This window comes from Thalassophryne amazonica, chromosome 16 (genome assembly GCF_902500255.1).
Source record: "Thalassophryne amazonica chromosome 16, fThaAma1.1, whole genome shotgun sequence".
Classification (NCBI taxonomy): Eukaryota; Metazoa; Chordata; class Actinopteri; order Batrachoidiformes; family Batrachoididae; genus Thalassophryne; species Thalassophryne amazonica.
In genome coordinates this window covers 14,678,909-14,701,009 of record NC_047118.1, presented here as the reverse complement: position 1 = coordinate 14,701,009, position 22,101 = coordinate 14,678,909, and the positions used below count along the sequence as shown (strand labels likewise).

Genomic DNA, 22,101 nt, shown 5'->3' with positions numbered 1-22,101 from the left:
CGGTGTAGCCATTCATCACTGAGATGAACAAGATCCTCTTGTGATGCACTCGAGTGGATGCTGCTGCATCACAGGCACCAGGTGCGACCAACATCCGCTTCAACTAGTTCCGAAAGAGTCTGGATTAAAATCCTCAGAGACAAGAACAGCGTCAGACTGAAACAACACGTAACCTGGAGGTGAAGTGACCTTTTCAGCAACAGCTTCCTCTTCAACCTCTACAGCTTGTTTCAATTTGTTTTGCTTTCATTAAGGTACCGTCTTTGGCTCTATGGACTTCAGCATTAAGACTTTAAAATGACCAGTAGCGGCTCCCAGGATTTTTTTTTCTTGGTGGGTTGAAGTGAGTTCAAGATCATTTGTGGTGGAGGCGACAGAATTTGTTACATATGTTCAAACAAGCAGCAACAGTCTTGGTGACCATCAGACCTCAGCTTCGGAAATGTAAGAAACTGACAAAAAAAAAAAAAAAGCTTGTTTCAAGCTACAGGTAACTTCAGTCACACCTGCTCCTAATTTCCATCATGCATGTGATAAGATTTGTCTCTCCACTTTTTAAGACAACCCATTTATACTGTTAGCTCATTCCTGTAAAACCCAGCCCCTCATCGACATACAACTTGTAAGCACTCAGTGGAGAGCAGCGCCATCTGGTGGTAAAGATGAAAAGGTAAGAGGCTAATTCTATTGTCATCTTCAAAAGCTTATTTACATTTAGTGAGGTAAACTTGTGCACGCCGCAGTGAAACTCAGTGCAGGTTACTCGGTGTCTCTTATTGCCCCGTTCAATAACATTAATTAGCCAGTTAGCCTGCAGCAATGTTAGCATTCTAAATAAATTATGTGCCAATTAAACTCAGTTTTGTTCTGAGTGAAAAGACAACCCTCAAAACAAAAAGTTGCAAAAATGTCAGGAATTGAACCCAGATCTACATTTTGGTAGACACCCCCCCCCCCCTTTGTTTTTAATTAAGGCTATTTTGCATCACTCTTTCTGAACACTGACCTGTTGTCATATACAGTTCAGTCCAAAAGTATTTGGCCGCTTGGTATTTCACACATTTTAATTTGTTTATGCCATTTCAAATACAAAAACAACTAAAAATTTCTAAAATTATCCTTAAACTGAAACTCAAAGCAAAACTCTACAACTTGATATAAATTAATTAAAAATATTAAAGCCAAGATGATGGGTTGCATACACTCTAAACCCAAATGTTCAAATTAATTAAAAAGATTAGGTAGTGTAAACTCAGTTTTATGAAAAGCTTGACTTACTTAAATATTTCAAGTTTGTGTAACATGGTCTTGCTTTTTGAGTAAATTAAACTCAGAATTTTTGATTGACTTGAACTAATTGTATATTAAGTAAGCAAAACTTCAAAGTATAACTTAAGTACAACTTAAAAGAATTAAGTAATTATATATGAAAATGTTTGAGGTGACATAGTGAACACTTTAGCAGTGGTGGTGGCCAAGTGGTTAGTTCACTTGGTTTTGGTGCAGAAGGTTCCTGGTTCAAACCACACCCCTACCACATTTCTCTATATAATGTGGGGTTGCATCAGGAAGGGCATCCTGCATAGAACTTGTCAGCTCAACATGCAGATCCACCGCAGATCTGCTGTGGTGACACTGAGTGAAAAGCAAGAGAGCAGCTGAAGGGACTTACTTTTACTTAATGAACACTTTAATTGTAATCATGAGGTACAAGTAGCATATAATCAAAACGATTAAGTTCTGGGAACAATTGACTTCAAGTTTATGAACTCAAAAATATTGTGGCAACTGATTACCTCAGTATTTTTGAGTTCTGCTAACTTATTTGGGTTTACAGTTTAAGTAATGGCTCCTTTGGTATAACACCTGTAAATAATCAGTTTTATTGCCAGTTTTCTTCAGAAAAGTCAGGGGATGGATACATAAACATTTCCAAGTCATTGAATATGTCTTGGGACTTTATTTACATCGGTTATGAAGAAATACAAACAGTATGGCTCTCTATAGTAAATCTGTGTGGAGTAGACAGTTCTCAAAAACTGAATGACTGTGCAAGAAGAAGTGTGAGGAAAGACAATCCTGAAGAAGGTATAGGCTTCTGTGGCTGTGATTGGAGAAATTGTGCATAGTGCATGTTTTGCATTTTGTATCGCCGGCTTCCTGATGAAGTTCAAAGGATTCAAGGATTCAAAGAAATTTTATTGTCATATGCACAGAAGAACATGTTCCCTGCACAATGAAATGTGTCTACTGCATTTAACCCATCCTAATTGCCAGTAGGAGCAGAAGTCGCCATTAGGCGCCCGGGGAAGTTGTATAGAGGAGGATTTTCTTTCACCAAAACATAAAATCTAGGTTTGCATCTCAGATGTACTTTCTGGCAATTTGTAGCTGAACTTTCACATCTTCTTTTAAAGAAAACCCTTAAACTGTGCATTATATGAATACTTTAATTTCTGCAGGTGAAAGAGATTGACATTGAAAAGTTCAGTCATCAAACAAATTAGTTAACAGAAAACACATGCAAAATATCTGCAAGGGGCAGCATCACAAGGTTTTAGTCGACTGTTGGCACGAGAAAAAAGTTTATAGAAATGGAAATCTGCTCCTGCCAGAGGTCAGTGAACATTTAGTGTATAGCTTGTTCAAGCTGACCACACAAATGTTTTCATTGTGTAGGATTAATTGAACTCAAAGTATCTCTCAACCACTATGAAACAACCTTCTGCATGAATATGCTAATTTCTGCAGCAAAGTGCTACGTTTTATCAGATAATCTGCTGCATTCTGGATAAAATCTGACTCAGTATTTGCACCCACACAGCAGCAGCAGCAGCTCATGTGAAGTTGCTGTTACTGGTTGTGTGTGCAACAACACCATAAGTTGAAAGTTTTTTTTAATTTGGACCAAACAGTGAAATATTTAAGTGATTTCATTTCGAACAAAAACTGGTCAATAGGTCAAGGTCACATGTCAAGATCAAAGGTTTGGCCCAAAGCTTACATAGAGGGGATATTTACAAGGATAAGTTCATAATACATCCATGGCTCCTATTAAAAACTAACATGAAATCATAGATGACCTTTTTACTGGTCACAAAACCTTTGCTCTTGGGTGACTCTCTTTATCTCCATTAGTTTGTTTCAATAATGTTTGTGTTTCCTCCCTGCAATAGACCAACGGTCTGTCCAGGGTGCACCCCGACCTCTCACTGGCACTCCAGCACCCCCTATCCACATGTGCATCTTGAACCAACGTCTCCCCCTTGTGGTGGAATTTCTTAATACAATAAAGTCACACCATTCACTTGCTTAGTGTTATTTGATTTCTGAAGATGATTTGTCTTTTGTTTCAGTTGGTTTATAAATCACTGCAGCACCAAGTCACAAAAATTATCACAATTTGTCTCCATATTCTCAAAGGTCCTGCACAATCAAAACTAACCTGCATATAATTGTCACGGAGGTGCTGATTTACTGAAATAAATTGTTCTCCTTCCTGACTCACGGTGTAAAATGCATCTTTAAATCTGACAATCAGAATTAATGTGTGCATTTAAAATTAATCCAGGACATCTCAGTCATCTTTAAAATAATTTATTCAATATTCATACATGGGAGGTTAAATGGTTTCATGATCAGCATATAAAATATGTACAGAGCAAATCATTGGCAAAAATGACAGACCCAGCAGGAAAAACATGTGCTTATACCAGCAGAAGGCGGTAGTGTGTGCGATGTCCAAGTTTAACCCTTTCACCTGACAATCGTTGATACTGGAAATCAGTTACTTCATTTGTGCTGGATCTTGTACATTTAGAACAGGAGAAGAAGATGCTAACTGATAATCAGACTTCAAGAAATGCTGCAGTTTAGCTCTTTGGACTCTCTTCCCTAAAGAAAAAGAAAAAAGTATTCAGATATTCCCACAAATTCACTTATATGCACAAATCACAGCAGTACAGAAGAGAGTTTAGTGCGGTGTCACTATGTGCCGGGTAAGGTCAAAGAGGACAGGTGGGTGTGATGATGGCACACCTCTGTGTGTTCCTGTTAGCATGCAAATGACGGCTAAGCGTTCCGGGTACCTGTTGTTGTCTCTGCTGTTGGCGGCGGAATTCTTCTTCACTGGCAGCGAGAGCCTGAGCGAGAGCCAAGTCTTCCTGTTCCTGGGGGCTGAAACAAACAACATCCTCTCAGTGACGTCACAGGTCCTGGTGGACGTGACCAGATGTAGTCTCACATACATAGTGTCACTGTACTTAAGTAGAATTTTGACGTATCTGTATGTATCTTCGTTATTTACATTTCTGGCGACTTTCAGTTTTATTCCACTATATTTCCTTAATAAAATGTACACTTTTACTCTTCTATGTTTCCCTTAAACATCTTCATTACTACAATATAAAAGCAGAAGAAATTTGACTGGGCAATGCCTGTTTGCAGAGGTGAAATAAGCCGGAGCTGTACACCGGGAAGAGATACAGTCCTCTTCAGCTGGAGTGCAGCGCCTTCCACCCGCTGCAGCATCAAGTGCCGTGTTTGACATAAAACAAGTTTAAAAGATGACAGGTTGAATCTGCGCCCCCGCTGAGGAAAAGGAAGACTGTGGAGGGTGAAAACCATCTGCGCTCTGGACTCCAAACGCACATACACACACACGGATCAGCTTCTGCTGGAGTCCAGCGCACGATCCACGTTAAGGAGAAGACTTCAGTACTGACAAAACTGTTTGGCATATCTGTTTTGTTTCATTTTATTTGAAATTTTCGCAGAGAAGCGCTGTGTAAAAGCGGCACCGCGTTTTGGATTCGAGAGCACAAAGAGCGCTGCGTTTGGTTGCTTGCAGTGGTTGGTGGTGGTGACACTTGAAAAGTTTTTTTTTTTTTTTTTTTTACTTTTCCTTAAATTTGGCACAACTGTGAAGCTATAAATGACTGTTCTGTTTCACAAGAGCCTGGCTTTTGTGTTTAACAGAAAAGTGTGTGTGGGTCTTCCAGGAAAAAAGAACAGAACTTTATTTACAGCTATATACATCCACCTGTTACTCACTCATCCTGTCACCAACACCAACTGCTCCACCAGAGGTGGATCCAGCCTTTTATAGGGGCTGAGGCCCCCTCCTGGTTTATCCAGAAATCACACTTTCTTTTCTGCCATGGTTTCACTCTCCACTTGTTTTGGATTTTACTTTTATTCAATACTTTTAAAGTACATTTTATATGAGAAATTTACTTGTGATACTTAAGTACAGTAAATGGCAGATACTTTAAGACTTTTACTCAAGTAATATTTTTAAAGGAGACTTTAACATTTACCAAAGTAATTTTAAGATACTTGTACTTTCACTCAAGTATCACTTTGAGGTACTTTATAGAAGACTGCTTAATGTAGTATCTCACTGCACTCTAACAGCTTGCAAATGTCTCTACCTCCTCTCCACCAGTCACATTCCAGTGAGATATCACTCTTAGTAAACTCACAGATGGCATGAAAACTGATGCGACAAATTATAGTTACAGTCAGTTTAGAGAAAGCAAGCCCATCTGGGGCGTGTCCAAGTGCACCTTGTTGGTTCAGCGGTAAAAAATACAGATGTAAAACTGGGTGTTGTGTGTGTTTATTTCCCCAAAACAATTCATTTAAAGATTACAATTACTCCAAACCTGTAAAATGAAGATAAAAATGTTGCATAGTTTCCTTTTAAAGTAATCATTAATCATGCACATTTTGTAGTTTCGACATGTATCAGAGCTGCGTCTGTCCTTTTGATTTAATACTGTAGTGTTTCAGGTGCACAGCCCGGTGGTATTGAGGAAGCAAATACAAGTAAATGGATTACTGGCTTGTGAAAGCCATTGTGTGCAATCTGACATGTTAATGTCAGAATGGACAGTGGCCACCAAAGCTCCCCGAGGTGATGCAATGTAATAGCAACGTGAGGTTTTGTTTTTTAACTGAGTGTTTACTGTTGTATCATGTACTATATTTTATAGAATCAAGGTCATATATTCTTATTTAAATTTCTGTAATTAAGAAAAAGTTGGTTTGATAGGTCCTACGATTTGTACTTCAGCTATAAATAGTACAACGACAACATTGGGCTTTCCCAGGAATCAAAGTACCAAACAAACTAAACTTCAAAAATAAAAATAAATAAATAAAAGTGATAAAAGTATTCTATAACAATGCACAAAAACCCTAAATTGAAGAGCTGATTAAAAAAAAAAAAAAGAAACAAACATTTTTAAATTGTAGTGTTTGGCCAGCAATCCACATGCACCTGATAATTTCTTTTGTCTAAACTGCATCAAATAATGCTCAATAACAATATATTGTCCATTTTGGAATTTTAAAGTCTTTATGTTAAGTACCAAAACAGGCTGTGGTGTGCACATGTGCTGCACTGAGTTCCTGTCTGTTGTTAAACTCACCTCCAGGGAAACACTGAGTTCCACATGGATAAAAAACAAAAAACAAAACGTATGACACATTTCCTCTGCAGGAGGCATTTTTTTTGACAGGTGTGACTTATACTCCAGAAGATACGGTTGTTTCTTTTGCCATGGAATTTTACACAGATGATGTTAGCTATCTACGACAGAGAATGAGAGAGAGCCCGAATGAGAGTGTAAAATACAAGTTTTTTTTTCTTGCTTCTTCTGCACAATATTTTCTGTAGTAATAAATTGTCATATTATACCTTTGCACTACACACCCACAGGAATACAGGTGGCATTGTTATTGTGAGAACATGAGCATTGGGGTGAAAATGACACCTGCATCTGTTAGAAAATAGTCAGTGACACTTCTTGCTGTAGGTTATCTGCCAGATAAACCAATTAAGCAAATGCTGTGTCATTCTTACATTGGATATTAATTTAATATCATTAAAAGACTACACATGATGAAATGTTGACGCAACAAACTGTCAACAGAAATGTTTGCTGTGAGTGATGAAAATATTGCCGGTTTGGCATATATGTTGCTGCAGCTTGACAATTTTCAGGGCTTCATATTAACTTTTTTTTTAATAAACAGGCAAAGGCTGATGAGTTTTGAGGAAGAAATCAGCTACTTTCAGTTGTATCAAGTTGCCAAATGTGAGCAGTGAAATGTGTAATGTTTAGAGCAGCTGCAGACAAATGTCTGACCTGGACCAAGTCCTCAGCTGTGCTGAACTCTGAACGTTTGAGAGAGAGTAAGCAGACATATTCATAATTAAATTATTTTCACAAGTGATTATTTTTACTTAATAATTTGTACAATGTGAAATGATCCACCACAGACCAAAGGAATGTCTTCAAACAGATTTTCTCTGACCAACTATCCAAATCCAAGAGATATTTAAACTCCCACAACATACAACCCCTGGCAAAAATTATGGAATCACCGGCCTCGGAGGATGTTCATTCAGTTGTTTAATTTTGTAGAAAAAAGCAGATCACAGACATGACACAAAACTAAAGTCATTTCAAATGGCAACTATCTTGCTTTAAGAAACACTATAAGAAATCAGGAAAAAAAATTGTGGCAGTCAGTAACAGTTCCTTTTTTAGACCAAGCAGAGGAAAAAAAATATGGAATCACTCAATTCTGAAGAATAAATTATGGAATCACTCTGTAAATTTTCATCCCCAAAACTAACACCTGCATCAAATCAGATCTGCTCGTTAGTCTGCATCTAAAAAGGAGTGATCACACCTTGGAGAGCTGTTGCACCAAGTGGACTGACATGAATCATGGGTCCAACACGAGAGATGTCAATTGAAACAAAGGAGAGGATTATCAAACTCTTAAAAGAGGGTAAATCATCACGCAATGTTGCAAAAGATATTGGTTATTCACAGTCAGCTGTGTCTAAACTCTGGACCAAATACAAACAACATGGGAAGGTTGTTAAAGGCAAACATATTGGTAGACCAAGGAAGACATCAAAGCATCAAGACAGAAAACTTAAAGCAATATGTCTGAAAAATCAAAAATGCACAACAAAACAAATGAGGAACGAATGGGAGGAAACTGGAGTCAACGTCTGTGACCGAACTGTAAGAAACCGCCTAAAGGAAATTGGATTTATATACAGAAAAGCTAAACGAAAGCCATCATTAACACCTAAACAGAAAAAAAAACAAGGTTATAATGAGCTAAGGAAAAGTAATCGTGGACTGTGGATGAAAGTCATATTCAGTGATGAATCTCGAATCTGCATTGGGCAAGGTGATGATACTGGAACTTTTGTTTGGTGCCGTTCCAATGCGATTTATAAAGATGACTGCCTGAAGAGAACATGTAAATTTCCACAGTCATTGATGATATGGGGCTGCATGTCAGGTAAAGGCACTGGGTTACGTTGATATTTTGGACACTTTTCTTATCCCATCAATTGAAAGGATGTTTGGGGATGATGAAATCATTTTTCAAGATGATAATGCATCTTGCCATAGAGCAAAAACTGTGAAAACATTCCTTGCAAAAAGACACATAGGGTCAATGTCATGGCCTGCAAATAGTCCAGATCTTAATCCAATTGAAAATCTTTGGTGGAAGTTGAAGAAAATGGTCCATGACAAGGCTCCAACCTGCAAAGCTGATCTGGCAACAGCAATCAGAGAAAGTTGGAGCCAGATTGATGATGAGTACTGTTTGTCACTCATTTAGTCCATGCCTCAGAGACTGCAAGCTGTTATAAAAGCCAGAGGTGGTGCAACAAAATACTAGTGATGTGTTGGAGCGTTCTTTTGTTTTTCATGATTCCATAATTTTTTCCTCAGAATTGAGTGATTCCATATTTTTTTCCCTCTGCTTGGTCTAAAAAAGTTACCGCTACTGACTGCCACAATTTTTTTTCCTGATTTCTTATAGTGTTTCTTAAAGCCAGAAAGTTGCCATTTGAAATGACTTTAGTTTTGTGTCATGTCTGTGATCTGCTTTTTTTCTACAAAATTAAACAACTGAATGAACATCCTCCGAGGCCGGTGATTCCATAATTTTTGCCAGGGGTACAACAGACACATTTTAAACTGTTTCACGCTCAGCAGCCAAACAACAACACAGAACCAACGGCAGGCAGCTCAGTTGCCCGGGTGTGTTATGAGCAATCTCAACCTGCTAATAGGATACATTTGGATTATGGCGTTGATGAGGTTTACTCACCTGAGGCTCGGCTGAACAGTTTGTCTCGACTCGGCCAAAGACACCTCCAGAGCCCTTTGTAAAGCCTGCTCCTCCGTCTGCAACAACACACACAACACTCACCTGTTACTGTCAAACACACTTCATTCGACAGCATTAAAGTAAATTAAAGTTTAAACATGCGCACCATGCCGGCCTGAAATGATGCTGATGGTGGTATTACATTCTGTGCAGACACTGAAGTGGGAATCCGCTGAGTAGTGCTGACAGAGAGAGGGAGAAAAAGAGTTTTACATATAGTGCTCTTAGTTTAACACAGTAATAATGGCAGCACTCAAGTACAAGATCACTTCTATAGTCACTAATACATTCTTAAGGATCAAATGAGAGCAGATGGGACGTCCTCTCAGAAGCACCAAAAGTCCACTCTAGCCTCAAAAAAGCTGCAATCTAATGCAAACAGCCCACTTTGTAATCTTCTCCACATTAGTAATATAACATCTGAAGAATAAAAAGCGTCAGAGGGCTGATAAACACGCTGCATGGTCTGCACGCTGAGATAAATTTGTATCTGGCAGTTCATGTTGTCAATCTTTTACAAATCAATACAAACTTCAGGACCCGTATTCACAAAGATTCTCAGAGTCCTCTCAGAGAGCTTCCAACTTAGCCTAAAGATTACTAGCAAAGAGTGATACGGGAAGTTTTTGAGAGCAACTCTGAGCAAGTAGTGGACAGAAACTTTAATCTTCATGAGGAGGTGTGGTTGACCCTGCTAGGTATGACTCAGTCTTCTAAAATCTGTGATTGATTGTCACAAACAGGGGAAAGAGAAAAAAAACAAATGCACTCCATGCTCCTAATTATGAATGGACAGTAAGATCAACTGATAACATAACATGAACTGTATTAAGAAATGTGTAATTGTGAAAATAATTTGATGTAATGATGAGGAAACTCAGCAAAATTAAATGAATTGTTACACTGCTTCAAAATGTTTGAACATTCCTCATTCACATGCCAGTTATTGCATTGATTAGTGCAATGCCTGTAGGAAGTTTGAATTCCTACAGAAAATTGGGAGCTTAAGTAAATTTGTCATGGATGGTCGTATGAGGCTGTGTTTGAAGGTGGGATGCACAAAGAGGTGTAGTTACTCTTACATAGTTTTAACAGACAAAGTGTACATTTGTTAAGGGCCTCTTCACACATAGTACAAATGTGACTGAATTGCGCACGAAGCAGGAATCGTATGCAATACGTGTAAAATCGTAGCTGCTCCCAACGCCTCGTACACCTGTTGCTACAACTATTTACGCACACCAGCGGCTGAAAGACAGAGTGTGCTCTGTGAGAGCCTTTCGAACCCTCTCGCGGGAGGTGTCGGCCAAATTCCAGAATAGCAACGCACGTGTCGTGCCAGAGTGTCGGCTCCCCCCCACAACACATGTACCGTGCGTGTGAATCACGTGTGTTGCCTCCCCCATCTGTAACACATCACAGGTATAACACTGAACATGCAGTCTAATAAACATACAATAAAACAAAGAATATGCAGTGACGTAAACAGAGTTACAACATTAAATATGCTAACAGCACCTCTCAAACTAGCCAATGCGGAAGTGCCACAGGCTTACTATTAGTTGAACCACCTAACATCAAATTTTATTGAGCAATTAACAACAAAGTTGACATTTACAGTATGAGCACGACCTGTGGGTAAATAATCCCTACAAAAATGCGTAATATTAGTGACAAATATTCTCTCCAGAGAATCTCTGGGAATCACTGGAATGACTTTGTGGCAAATGAGCCGTTCCTTCAGGAAACACAGATGAGATAAAACTACACGCATTGTGAGGGAACGTCTGCAGTGACCCTGATCATGTGGCATCTTCCCTGAGCATGAGCCTCAGTGCTGCAGACCCCATCAAGTGGACATGGCCAATGGGACACCCACATTTCACCTGACTACAGTAGATGGATGGCAACTTTTGGAAAGCAAGGATAAACTGGGGGTCCCTCTGGATTGTTGCAAACCAACACCCAAAGAGGCACTTTATAGTGGTGGCTGTGGCCATGTGGGATCTGGGTGTACTCCCAAACCTAGCCTGGCTAGTAAGTAATTAATGAAATGCAAGAATGCATTAATAACTACACTATATAGCTTTAAAATTGGGAAATAAATAGTCTGAGCCCATTTATAGTTCTTCTAGATGTGCTCCATTGATCGCCATGTTACTTGCTCTTTATCAAGTTGTGGAAAAACTACCTTTTTCCCCCCATTGTGGAAAGTGAGTAGGGTACTCGGATGCGAGTTTTAATATGATTAAGTTTGTAAAAGAGCTGCAACATTGCTACAAACATGGATATGTATGGTAGACGGCCATGTTGTTACCACAACAACAAAAAATGGTATTTATTTCAAATATGGGATTTTTTTTTTTTGCTTCAGATGGTGGTGTGTTATCAGAATTGAGTGAGACAGGGACAACACTGTAAGTAATAAGTACCCATTGTACACTGTAATACTCCTCAGATCATAATCAGCAATCAGAAAGTTTACTTTGGATAAAACTTCATAAAATCAATACTCTGTAGTCCTGCTCACCCACTACTGTGACTCCTGCCATCTGCATTCAGACCATTAGAAACAGGTCTGGTGTTTCCTTGAGCAGATGAACTAGAACCAGAGACAGGAATGGAGGAGGAAGCACCTTGTGTCCACATTAAAGCAGCATGTCTGAGAAACAAAAACAAAAATAATTTGGTCATTCAGATAAAAAAGTATTATCGAATGCACATTGCAACTATACCAACCCGGATTTGGAGAGTGGTTTGCCATCAATCTTACAGTCATGGTCCAATGGATGGCGGTGTTTAAGACAGTAATTTAAGTGACACTGGTAACACGTGACTCTCACCATTTCCTTTTGCTTACAGCCTCCCTTTGAACATTTATTTGTGAAAATCTGTAAATTGCATATGTATAAAAAAAGAATAAGATTCTCATTTGTTAATGACACAGTTGTTTAACTGTACTGCAGGTTGAGTCGATTATTTCACATTCACCCAAACCTTTCTTTTTCTCTGTGCAGGGTCTGATTTACAGTCTCGATCAATATGTTCACCGACTTTGATATCTGGCATCTCCCCTCTTTTAATGGGAATAGGGATGTTGCACAAAGGACATACAGGGACCTGGACATCCTGTAGCAACAGAGTCAATGCTATATAAATCTTAAATCCTAAACAATAAAGCTACGGTTAGGATAGAATAGATTCATAAAAAGGAATGCCATTGGTTGTTATGGCATAGCAGAAAAAGTATCCTATCAACTGAAGCAGTTTAATTTGGTTTATGCACATTACCTTTTTGTAGGATGACATGCATTTGTGGTTTGCGTAGGTTATGTGGTCTTTGCAGAAAATTTCTTGACAGGCATCGCATCTCATTGGAAGGAAATCTGCAATGTCATACAAGTTTTTAAATGATAAAAATCAAATATAAATTAGCAGGACATGCTTATTTATTACACGATAAATTGGACTATTTACACCAATAACAATACAACAGGAGTGAGTACACCCCTCTGCAATATCACTGAAGTGTCAAACAATTCTAAAAATGTTTTCACCTCAAATAACTGCATTAGACCAAGTTGGAAAATAGAGTCTTAAACTGTCATTCAATTTAAGAGGTTTATGAGCTGAAGCTGAGCTGTTTCTTCTGCAGTGTTCTAAACCACGGGTAGCTGCAAATTTCCACCTGGCTCGCCGATTCAAATTTGTCTGTGCTGCCAACCACGGATTTTCCGAAAAAAATCAACTGAATTGTTGCTGCAAAAATAAATAAATAAATCAGCCACTTCAGCATCCCGATGCTGTGAAAAGCTATGAAACATCAGCTCAGAGTGCAGCACTCAGGAGCAGAGCTGAACAGAGCTTCAGTTTCTCTCTACTGAATGGCAAAAAAAAAAACCCTCTATCAAAATTCTTCATTATTAATCAGAGTTCGTCACGTGAGCGTCGCTGATGATACATTTAGAAATTTATGGTTTATTTTACAGGTGAAATGGTTCATGTTTCCAAAAAGTTTCACGACTGCTCAGCAGGAAAATGGCAAGCGAGCGAGACAGAGACAGCAAGAGGGAAAGAGAGGGAGTGAGCAAGAGAGACAGACAGAGAGCCAGGGAGAGAGAGAGAACTTAATTTTTACTGTAACAATTGTTTTGACAATGTAAACATATGTTTCCCATGTCATTAAAGCTCCACTGAAATAGAGAAGAAAAGAGAGAAAGACAGAGGGACAGAAATAACTTATTTTTTAATGTTTACTGTAACACTTGCTTTGACAATGTAAACATGTTTCCCATGTCATTAAAGCGCCACTGAAATTGAGAATGAGAGACAGAGACAGTGAGGGAGAGAGATAGAACGCTGTCTTTTCTCTTTTAAGTCTATAAATAAAAGTACTTAATTCTTTCACCAAAACATCAAATCTAGGCTTCCACCTTAGATGTACCTTCTGGCAAACTGTAGCTTTTCCTCTAAACACTGCATCATGTAGCTGTATAACTGGGAATACGAAATATCCTAATAAAATCAACAATAATGACAATGATAATAATGATATTAAAGCAAACAGAGCTCTGGTATCGGAATAGTATCAGTATCGGCAGATATCCAAATTCAGGTATCAGGATCGGAGCATCCCTAGTTCAATATCTTGATATTTTTCCTACCTCATAGACACACCAGGTATTTATGAAAGTAATCTGTATTTTATATCATTCATGTCATGTATGCATTGTGAATTGCTGGTCTGCCCGAGGACAGGCCACACTGCTGATTATTTCCCCCCAAAGTAATGCATGATACTGATCGATGTGATGCATAATCCTCTTGGTGTGTCATCACTATGCTTTATGACATACTGGCCTGTGCCGTAGAGGGCCATGCTGCCCAAATTTTGCATTCTATGTTTTGTTTTTAATATCATAATGGATTGTAATTTTTCTATTTCACTTTGTTGGTACAACCCACTTCCTTGTATTGCCCAGGTATAAAAAAACAGAAGCAGTGGCTAAAATGTAAAAAACAAACAAACTTGCATCTAATTAAACTGTCCACTACTTAAACAATGCACCCAGCTCGATTAGTGTCACACCAGGCAGCGTTGCTAAGACCTAACAGACCACACTCCCACGAGCGCCGCTAGCTTAGCTTATGACAAGCTAAAAGTGGACGCTCTCATTATGGCCGAACAACTTTTGAGTTTCTGGGGATTCTGTGTTAGTACGCACCAGCGGCCGATGCGCTTGATGAATTCCTGCGCAAAAAGTAGTTCCCAGATAATTGTGATATACGAGTATTCTGTGAGATTATGAGTACATCTCATCTAAATCAATTCTAAAATTTACCAGTAATAAAATTATAAAGAGAACTTAAGTTATAAGAGCGGCCATAATAAATATTTAAGAAACTTAAAAGTTTATGAGCACTGTAAACATTGACACGATGGAGTTTGATGCGCAGGAGTTCAGAAAGATACGATTGGAATGTTTTGATTACCATTTATAGTTGGCGATGAAAGACTTGGGTGTTAACTTCGTGTTAAAGTCAGAACAAGAAGCTGTGCTGAAAGAGATCTATCTGGGACAAAGAGAAACATTCTGTGTAGGGATGGGTATTGATAAGATTTTAACCGATATCGATGCCATCATCGATTCTGCTTATCGATCCGATTCCTTATCGATTCCCTTATGTGAATTTTGTACTAAAAGTAGACTTTACAGGTTTTCTATGCATTTCATTGAGTCTTAAAGTAAATAAATATAAAATTGGTCACTGTATCCTTGATCTTTGGACATAAATAAAAATAAACAAAACGGTGTTTCGCTTTGAAGTTATTAATTCCGACTGGACTCTATCATTCTAACTTGACTCGGCAGAGAGCCGCGCAGCGTTTGGAGCTGTGTGAACAGAACGGAGGACGATTCTCGTTTCTTTCTCGTAACAAGACAGGAGTCCCAGTTAGTAACTTTAATCTGCACAAAAGTGACTCACGATTTCACATATTCAGGGATGAAAGTGGTGAAAAACAAAAAAAGCAGAAACACAAAATTACCCCCCAACACCACCCGCATGAAAATGTTTGAATTCTAGAAGCTCAGAAATGCAATCTGGGTCTATTCCAGACAATAAACTGCAGTGAGTGCAGCATCCATTTAGTGAGAAAAAAAATACAACTTTCCTTATTCAAATTCATTCCAGTAGTATTCTGCTCATATTAGGATGCAGCAGTTTTCTAGCTTGGCAGATAGTTCTGGAGGAAATTACTGAAGAAATTAAACTGAAAATATGGTTTGACCGAAACAAATTGCCATTAAACTTAAATAAAACAGGGATGAAGTGGAGGTGTAAGAGTCACTAGGTGTTCACAGGAAACACTTAGTTATTTCTATATGTATTTATTTATTTTCATTGTTAATTGGTTTTATCTTTTGTGTTGTGTTTTTAATCAGGTTCTTTTTGTCTCTTTCTCTAAAATAGTATATAATCATTAGATTAGTTATTATTACTATTATTGTTGTGATTGCTATTATTATTAATATATAAACTAAGATAAATTTAAAAAATATTACAATTTGTAATACATTTGACTCTTTTACGACAACAAACGCTTGACAGCTGCAACTGCTTAATGCTAATTTTAACATTGAAAATGCCATAGACATGCTAAGGCGTTAGCATCGGTCCCGTTTTGTTATAAAATACATCTATCAACTGTTTCAGAAGACCATAACAGGTCGGTTTAACATAAAAAAGGTAAATAATACTCACAGCCACATGCTCTTTAGGGTTTTAGCGGGGGAAAGCGAAAGAAAAAAATTAATCAACGAAGCAATGATCGAAGCACTGCTTCGATCTGTGAATCACTGCTTCGATTGGTTCAAGGTTCAAACCAAAGCCGCGCTGCAGTAAAGTTGATTACAGACTCGCTGCAGGGTCTGTAATCAATGTAGAGAAATTATATTTTTCCTGACAAACACCCCCAAAAACAACGGCCACTCTGAAGGACCGATAAGGGAATCGTTAAGTAAAAAGGTTATTGATGTCGGTGGATTGAATCATTTCTTAACGATACCCGAAAGGAACCGGTTCTCGATACCCATCCCTAATTCTGTGTGTTCTCGCTCCAATGAGAGTGGCACGCTGAGCAGGTCGGCGAAAGTAGTCCGACGAGCTCAATCTGTGGGTGCGAGCTATCCCACAATGCCAAAATAGCAGAGATGTCAGTCCAATGAGAGCGGCACTCTAAGCAGGGTGCTAACAGACAGAATTCTCGAATGTGCAACCAAGTCAGTATTTTCCTGTCCATCTAATAATGGTTTCAGCTCCACTTTTAACACTTACCTAAGCGCTTGCAGGTTTTTTCAGAGCACTGCTCTCCCAAATCTGGAAACTCCATTGCACAGTATCACCACACCTGCTTGAGACAGAACATCATTATGACATGGTTCAAGTACTGAGTTACATTTTACTGACATAGAAGCCAAAAAATAAACTTTCTTATAACACAATAAAAATACTGTTTCTAGCTGAACAAAATACTTATCAATATATAATCGAAAGAGTTAATACAAAATCTTTATCCAAAAAAAAAAAAAAAAGTTATGTGAACTTAACCGAAGCTACATCTAACCTTGGCAGTAACAAGTTTTACAGACCTATGAGACAGCAGTCTCACCATAGGTTGCTTAAACTAAATTCATCAAAACATATGAACTTATTTTCTTGAAATTCTACAATATTCTTAACATTTTAGCCCTGTCTCAGCTCAGACGGTGCCATATGGTAGAGGTGCAATGTATTTTCATTGCGAGAAGCTCTGCTTGCATCAACTCAGCTAAGAGATCAACATTTGAAGACCTAATCCTGCAGAAGGTTCCATTTCCATACCACTGCACAATGACAGTATCACTGGTGGACCTGAGCAGTGTGTTTTTTCTGTAGTGAGGAGGAACATCATTCCTGGTGACAGATATCTGTTTCAGAAATAGATCTAAATTCTCATGATATACACCATGTTTTCAAAAATACCTCTACAACACCACGGTGAAGGTCTTTGTAAAAAAAAAAAAATTTCAAAAAATACAGGAGATACAGAAATCTAAATACAATCTCATTAATTGACATATATTTGGCAATAGAAAGATATGTTTTTCATTGAGCTAGGATGAAAATCTTTTGAATTTTTTTTTTATACAGGGCAGTATTTTTTTTCAAGCATTCAACTTCTGATATGGCTGGCTGTCTGCTTTGTGACATAAGCACGCTGTATTTACCAACAGATAAAAAAAAATGATTATTTTGTGTATTAACATTATGTTCACATTGTTTGTGTGAAATAACAAAATTTTTACCATGAATAATTTGGAGTATACAACTATTAGAAGTTCTGTTTTTGGCTCCAATGTCTAAATTTTGTTGTGATTTTCAACTATGCTTGTTTGTCATTTGGCAATGATTTTCTTAGACAAATTGTAATGGAATACCTAAAAATTGGAGTTTTGAAATTTCAAATATGGTTTGTGAGTTCCATGCAAACGTTTTGGGTGCCTATACAAATAGAAAATGTATAACAGGGCAAAATAGGTGGCACTGTCTGAAATTTTCAACTAAAAAAAAACAAAACAAAACAGCAATTTCATGCGATTTTCACCATGTATCAGTACTTTTTAATAACATATTTTCATGACTACAGAAAGGTTATAGATCGAAAGCCAACTATTTTCTGCTAATAATACCACAAAAATGAAACAGATACCTAAAAAATTGGTTTCCTGAGATTTTTTTCACTCCCATGTCAGTAAAATATAACTCAATGCTTGAAGCTTGTCATGTGTAATTATGATCATTACAGAAATTATTAAACTGACGGATGAAGTACACCTTTATGTTATTTTTAGAACACAACTGTGTCAGAAACCCAGTTTTGTTTCTAATAGTCGTCTATATACCATTATCTTAATGTTAGCTTATCTCATAGCATCTCGTCTTTTATTTCATAATACTTAGGATGGGAGGTTGTTTACTAGCCAACAGTTAGCATTTAGCTATACGTCAGTCATAAGCTATTGCTAATAATGGTGCCTTAAGCTTAGCAAACAACAACAGCATACGAAAACCCGTGCTCGTGTTGGTTTTCAAAGTTTGCAATTTAAGAGACTGGTGTTATTATTATTATTACAAGTGTTATTTAAGCGGCACTCACGATTATAGCTAGGTTAGCTGACGATAAGTAGCTTCAAGCTAGGCCGCTATGCTCATGATCACACGCCTGCTCTCACCGCCTAAAACTGCAATTTACAATTAAACGGAACTAATGCAACTAAATCACGTTAATAAAGCGTAAGGTTGCGTTTAAACTATACTGCAACACCAATTAAGCCTCACGTCAACTTACTTAGCAACAGCAACTGGGAAAACTTGCCCAATGTCAGTGGTTACTGATGAGAAAACATTTCTTAATCCAGAAAAAAAAACACCCCACATTAAAACATGTCTTTAACACAACCAGCTACTTTCTTGTCCAAAGCCAGCAAAGCGAAATGTTTCCTAATTAAGTTTCCTTGAAATTTTTACTTACCTGATTATTTTGTTATTCTTCTATCGGCTGTCTTATAACAGAAGACAACGTTAATATCTTAAATTATATACGTACAATCAGCTTTTTTTAAAATATATTTTAAACAGGAATTTATCAAATAATTTCTGAGTAACAGTAACCAGTGAGCTCAGCTGTCTGTTTTGATGTGTCACCGCTGCTGGTCCTGACGGAAACCACGTAACGTCATGTCAGGTGGAGGAGGCGTGGTTTAGGTTTTCCGTTGACGTCATCATGTCAGGTGGAGGAGGTGGTTTGGGTTTTACACATCTGGAAAAAAGGAAAAGACAAGCACGTTCTGGAAACATCTCGATGTATACACCTATTTTGCATGTCACGCATGCACACAAGTGTGTGTGTGTGTGTTTATATATAAAAAAAAATATTATACGAGGGCTGTCCGTAAAGTATAGGTCCTTTTTATTTTTTTCAAAAACTATATGGATTTCATTCATATGTTTTTACGTCAGACATGCTTGATCCCTCGTGCGCATGCGTGAGTTTTTCCATGCCTGTCGGTGACGTCATTCGCCTGTGAGCACTCCTTGTGGGAGGAGTCGTCCAGCCCCTCGTCGGAATTCCTTTGTCTGAGAAGTTGCTGAGAGACTGGCGCTTTGTTTGATCAAAATTTTTTCTACACCTGTGAGACACATCGAAGTGGACATGGTTCAAAAAATTAAGCTGGTTTTCAGTGAAAATTTTAACAGCTGATGAGAGATTTTGAGGTGATTCTGTCGCTTTAAGGACTTTTCACGGTGCGAGACGTCGCGCAGCGCTCTCAGGCGGCGTCATCAGCCTGTTTCAAGCTTAAAACCTCCACATTTCAGGCTCTATTGATCCAGGACGTCGTGAGAGAACAGAGACGTTTCAGAAGAAGTCGGTTTCAGCATTTTATCCGGATATTCCACTGTTAAAGGAGATTTTTTTAATGAAAGACGTGCGGACGGGTCCACGCGTCGGGACGCAGCCGACGCGGCGCGGCGGCACAGGAAAAACACCTCTGTGTTGATAACCATTTGTTAAAATCCAGTTGGCTTTTGATGGCTTTCAGTGGAGTGAGTATATGAGAAATTGTTTATCAGCTGGAGATGTTCCAACTTGTCCTCAAGGCTTCCAACAGAGGTGTTTTTCCTGTGACGGAGCGTCGCGGCAGCTGCGAGCCGACGCTGCAATCCGCCCGCACGTCTTTCATTAAAAAATTCTCCTTTAACAGTGGAATATCCGGATAAAATGCTGAAACCGACTTCTTCTGAAACTTCTCTGTTCTCTCACGACATCCTGGATCAATAGAGCCTGAAATGTGGAGGTTTTAAGCTTGAAACAGGCTGACGACGGCGCCTGAGAGCGCTGCGCGACGTCTCGCACTTAAAGCGACAGAATCACCTCAAAATCTCTCATCAGCTGTTAAAATTTTCACTGAAGACCAGCTTAATTTTTCGAACCATGTCCACTTTGATGTGTCTCACAGGTTTAGAAAAAATTTTGATCAAACAAAGCGCCAGTCTCTCAGCAACTTCTCAGACAAAGGAATTCCGACGAGGGGCTTCCCACAAGGAGTGCTCACAGGCGAATGACGTCACCGACAGGCGTGGAAAAACTCACGCATGCGCACGAGGGTTCAAGCATGTCTGACGTAAAAACATATGAATGAAATCCATATAGTTTTTGAAAAAAATAAAAAGGACCTATACTTTACGGACAGACCTCGTATATATATATATATATATGCTATGCTGATGATACTCAGTTTTACATTCCGATAACTGCTGGTAATCTCATACACAAAAAATCCTTCTGTGAAAACCTTGATGTCCATCAATTTCTTACTTTTAAACTCGGACAGGACTGAAATCATGGTTCTTGGTCCAGCGAGACATCGGCATCAGTTTGACCAGCTAACGCTTAACCTAGACTGTTAGATTGACAAAGTGAGGAACCTTCGAGTGATTTTTGATCCTACATTGTGCTTTGGCCTCCACATTAGAGATATTACGAGGACTGCTTTCTTCCATCTGTGAAATATAACGAAGATTCATCCCATCCTGTTTATGGCTGAAGCAGAGACCCTGATCCATGTGTTTGTCTTTTCTAGACTGGACTGCTGCAATGTTCTATTTTCTGGTTTACTGCAGTCCAGCATAAGGGGTCTCCAATTGGTTCAAAATGCTGCTGCCATACTCTTGACAGGAAGCAGAAAGTTCGACCACATTTCATCCATTTTGGCATCTCTTCAGTGGCTTCCTGTCTCTGTGAGGTCGGAGTTTAAGATTTTGCTATTAGCCTATAAAATTATTCATGGACTAACACATCCCTACGTAGGTGACCTAAATAAACCCTACATACTGGCCTGGGTTCTGCAATCTTATGTACATGTACTTATGTACATGTGATTTCTTAGTTTTTTATTCTTAATAAATTTGCAAAATAAAAAGCTTTTTCACATGGTCATTATGGGGTACTGTGTGTAGAAGTGTGAGGAAAAATGCTTGTTTTATATTATATTATTATAGCTTATATTAGAGTCCAACATAAGCTGTCTCAAGTGCATTGTATTACTGTACCACAATCACATACTCACATATGCTCCTATTTTTTGTAAAATGGTTGCTTTAATCCCATCAGAACACCTACTTTTACAGAGAGTAGAGGCAACCACCTCACAGAGGCTGAACATGGCTTTTTTCAGATTCACTTGTGTGAGATACAAAGGAGAAATATTGTGTTTTGAGGTGCAAGAAAAACATGAATTCAAGAAATGAGTGTGGGCACTTAGAAAAAAAAACATTTTCAGGCAGAGGACTTTTTGGCAAAACTCCAGGTTGTATAGTGTCTTTGCAACTTTTGACCACTAGGTGGTAGCATAATTCCTGAAATACTATCTGGTCTTCATGAAAACTGATGGAGTCCATAAACGAGTATCACTTTGTTATTGGTTTTAAAATTTAATGTAAATTGTAATGCACCCCCCCCCCCCCCCCTTAAACAAGAAACTCATCAAGGTTTTGCACAACAATGATCATTTTCCACACTGCTTTGTGTATCATATGCAAATATACAATTACCGATCAAAATGTCATTCTGGGCTCATTTTATGTATTTGAAGTGATACAAGATCAATAAAAGTACAGCTCATTGAATCGGAAGAACAAAATTAATTTTGATACTAAATGTAAAACACAATGCATGTTTTAGGAAAGTTGCATGCTCCTGTTCTGCACAGTGGCCCTTACAAACTGCAGTCACTAAGTCCAGATGACATACTACTCGTATAATGCTCAAACGTGTGTGAACCC

The 22,101-nt window shown here is 38.4% G+C and overlaps 1 protein-coding gene across 3 annotated transcripts; it reads right to left on the bottom strand.

Moving 5' to 3' along the window:
• Window positions 1-3,581: 3,581 nt before the first annotated feature.
• Window positions 3,582-18,973, bottom strand: zfand2a (zinc finger, AN1-type domain 2A). 3 transcript variants are annotated; one of them, XM_034190810.1, is made up of 10 exons: window positions 18,791-18,973; window positions 16,555-16,627; window positions 12,508-12,602; window positions 12,214-12,345; window positions 11,956-12,107; window positions 11,747-11,878; window positions 9,323-9,398; window positions 9,157-9,233; window positions 4,078-4,176; window positions 3,582-3,896 (listed from the first exon to the last, which is right to left on the bottom strand). In XM_034190810.1, exons 2-10 carry the CDS (start codon window positions 16,607-16,609, stop codon window positions 3,788-3,790), a joined length of 927 nt encoding a protein of 308 aa, XP_034046701.1. In that variant the 5' UTR covers window positions 16,610-16,627; window positions 18,791-18,973; the 3' UTR covers window positions 3,582-3,787. The 3 variants fall into 3 exon arrangements, with proteins under 3 accessions (XP_034046701.1, XP_034046700.1, XP_034046702.1); XM_034190809.1 differs by having other exon boundaries at window positions 16,555-16,635; window positions 18,800-18,973; XM_034190811.1 differs by having other exon boundaries at window positions 3,582-3,894; window positions 4,089-4,176; window positions 16,555-16,635; window positions 18,800-18,972.
• Window positions 18,974-22,101: the final 3,128 nt, after the last annotated feature.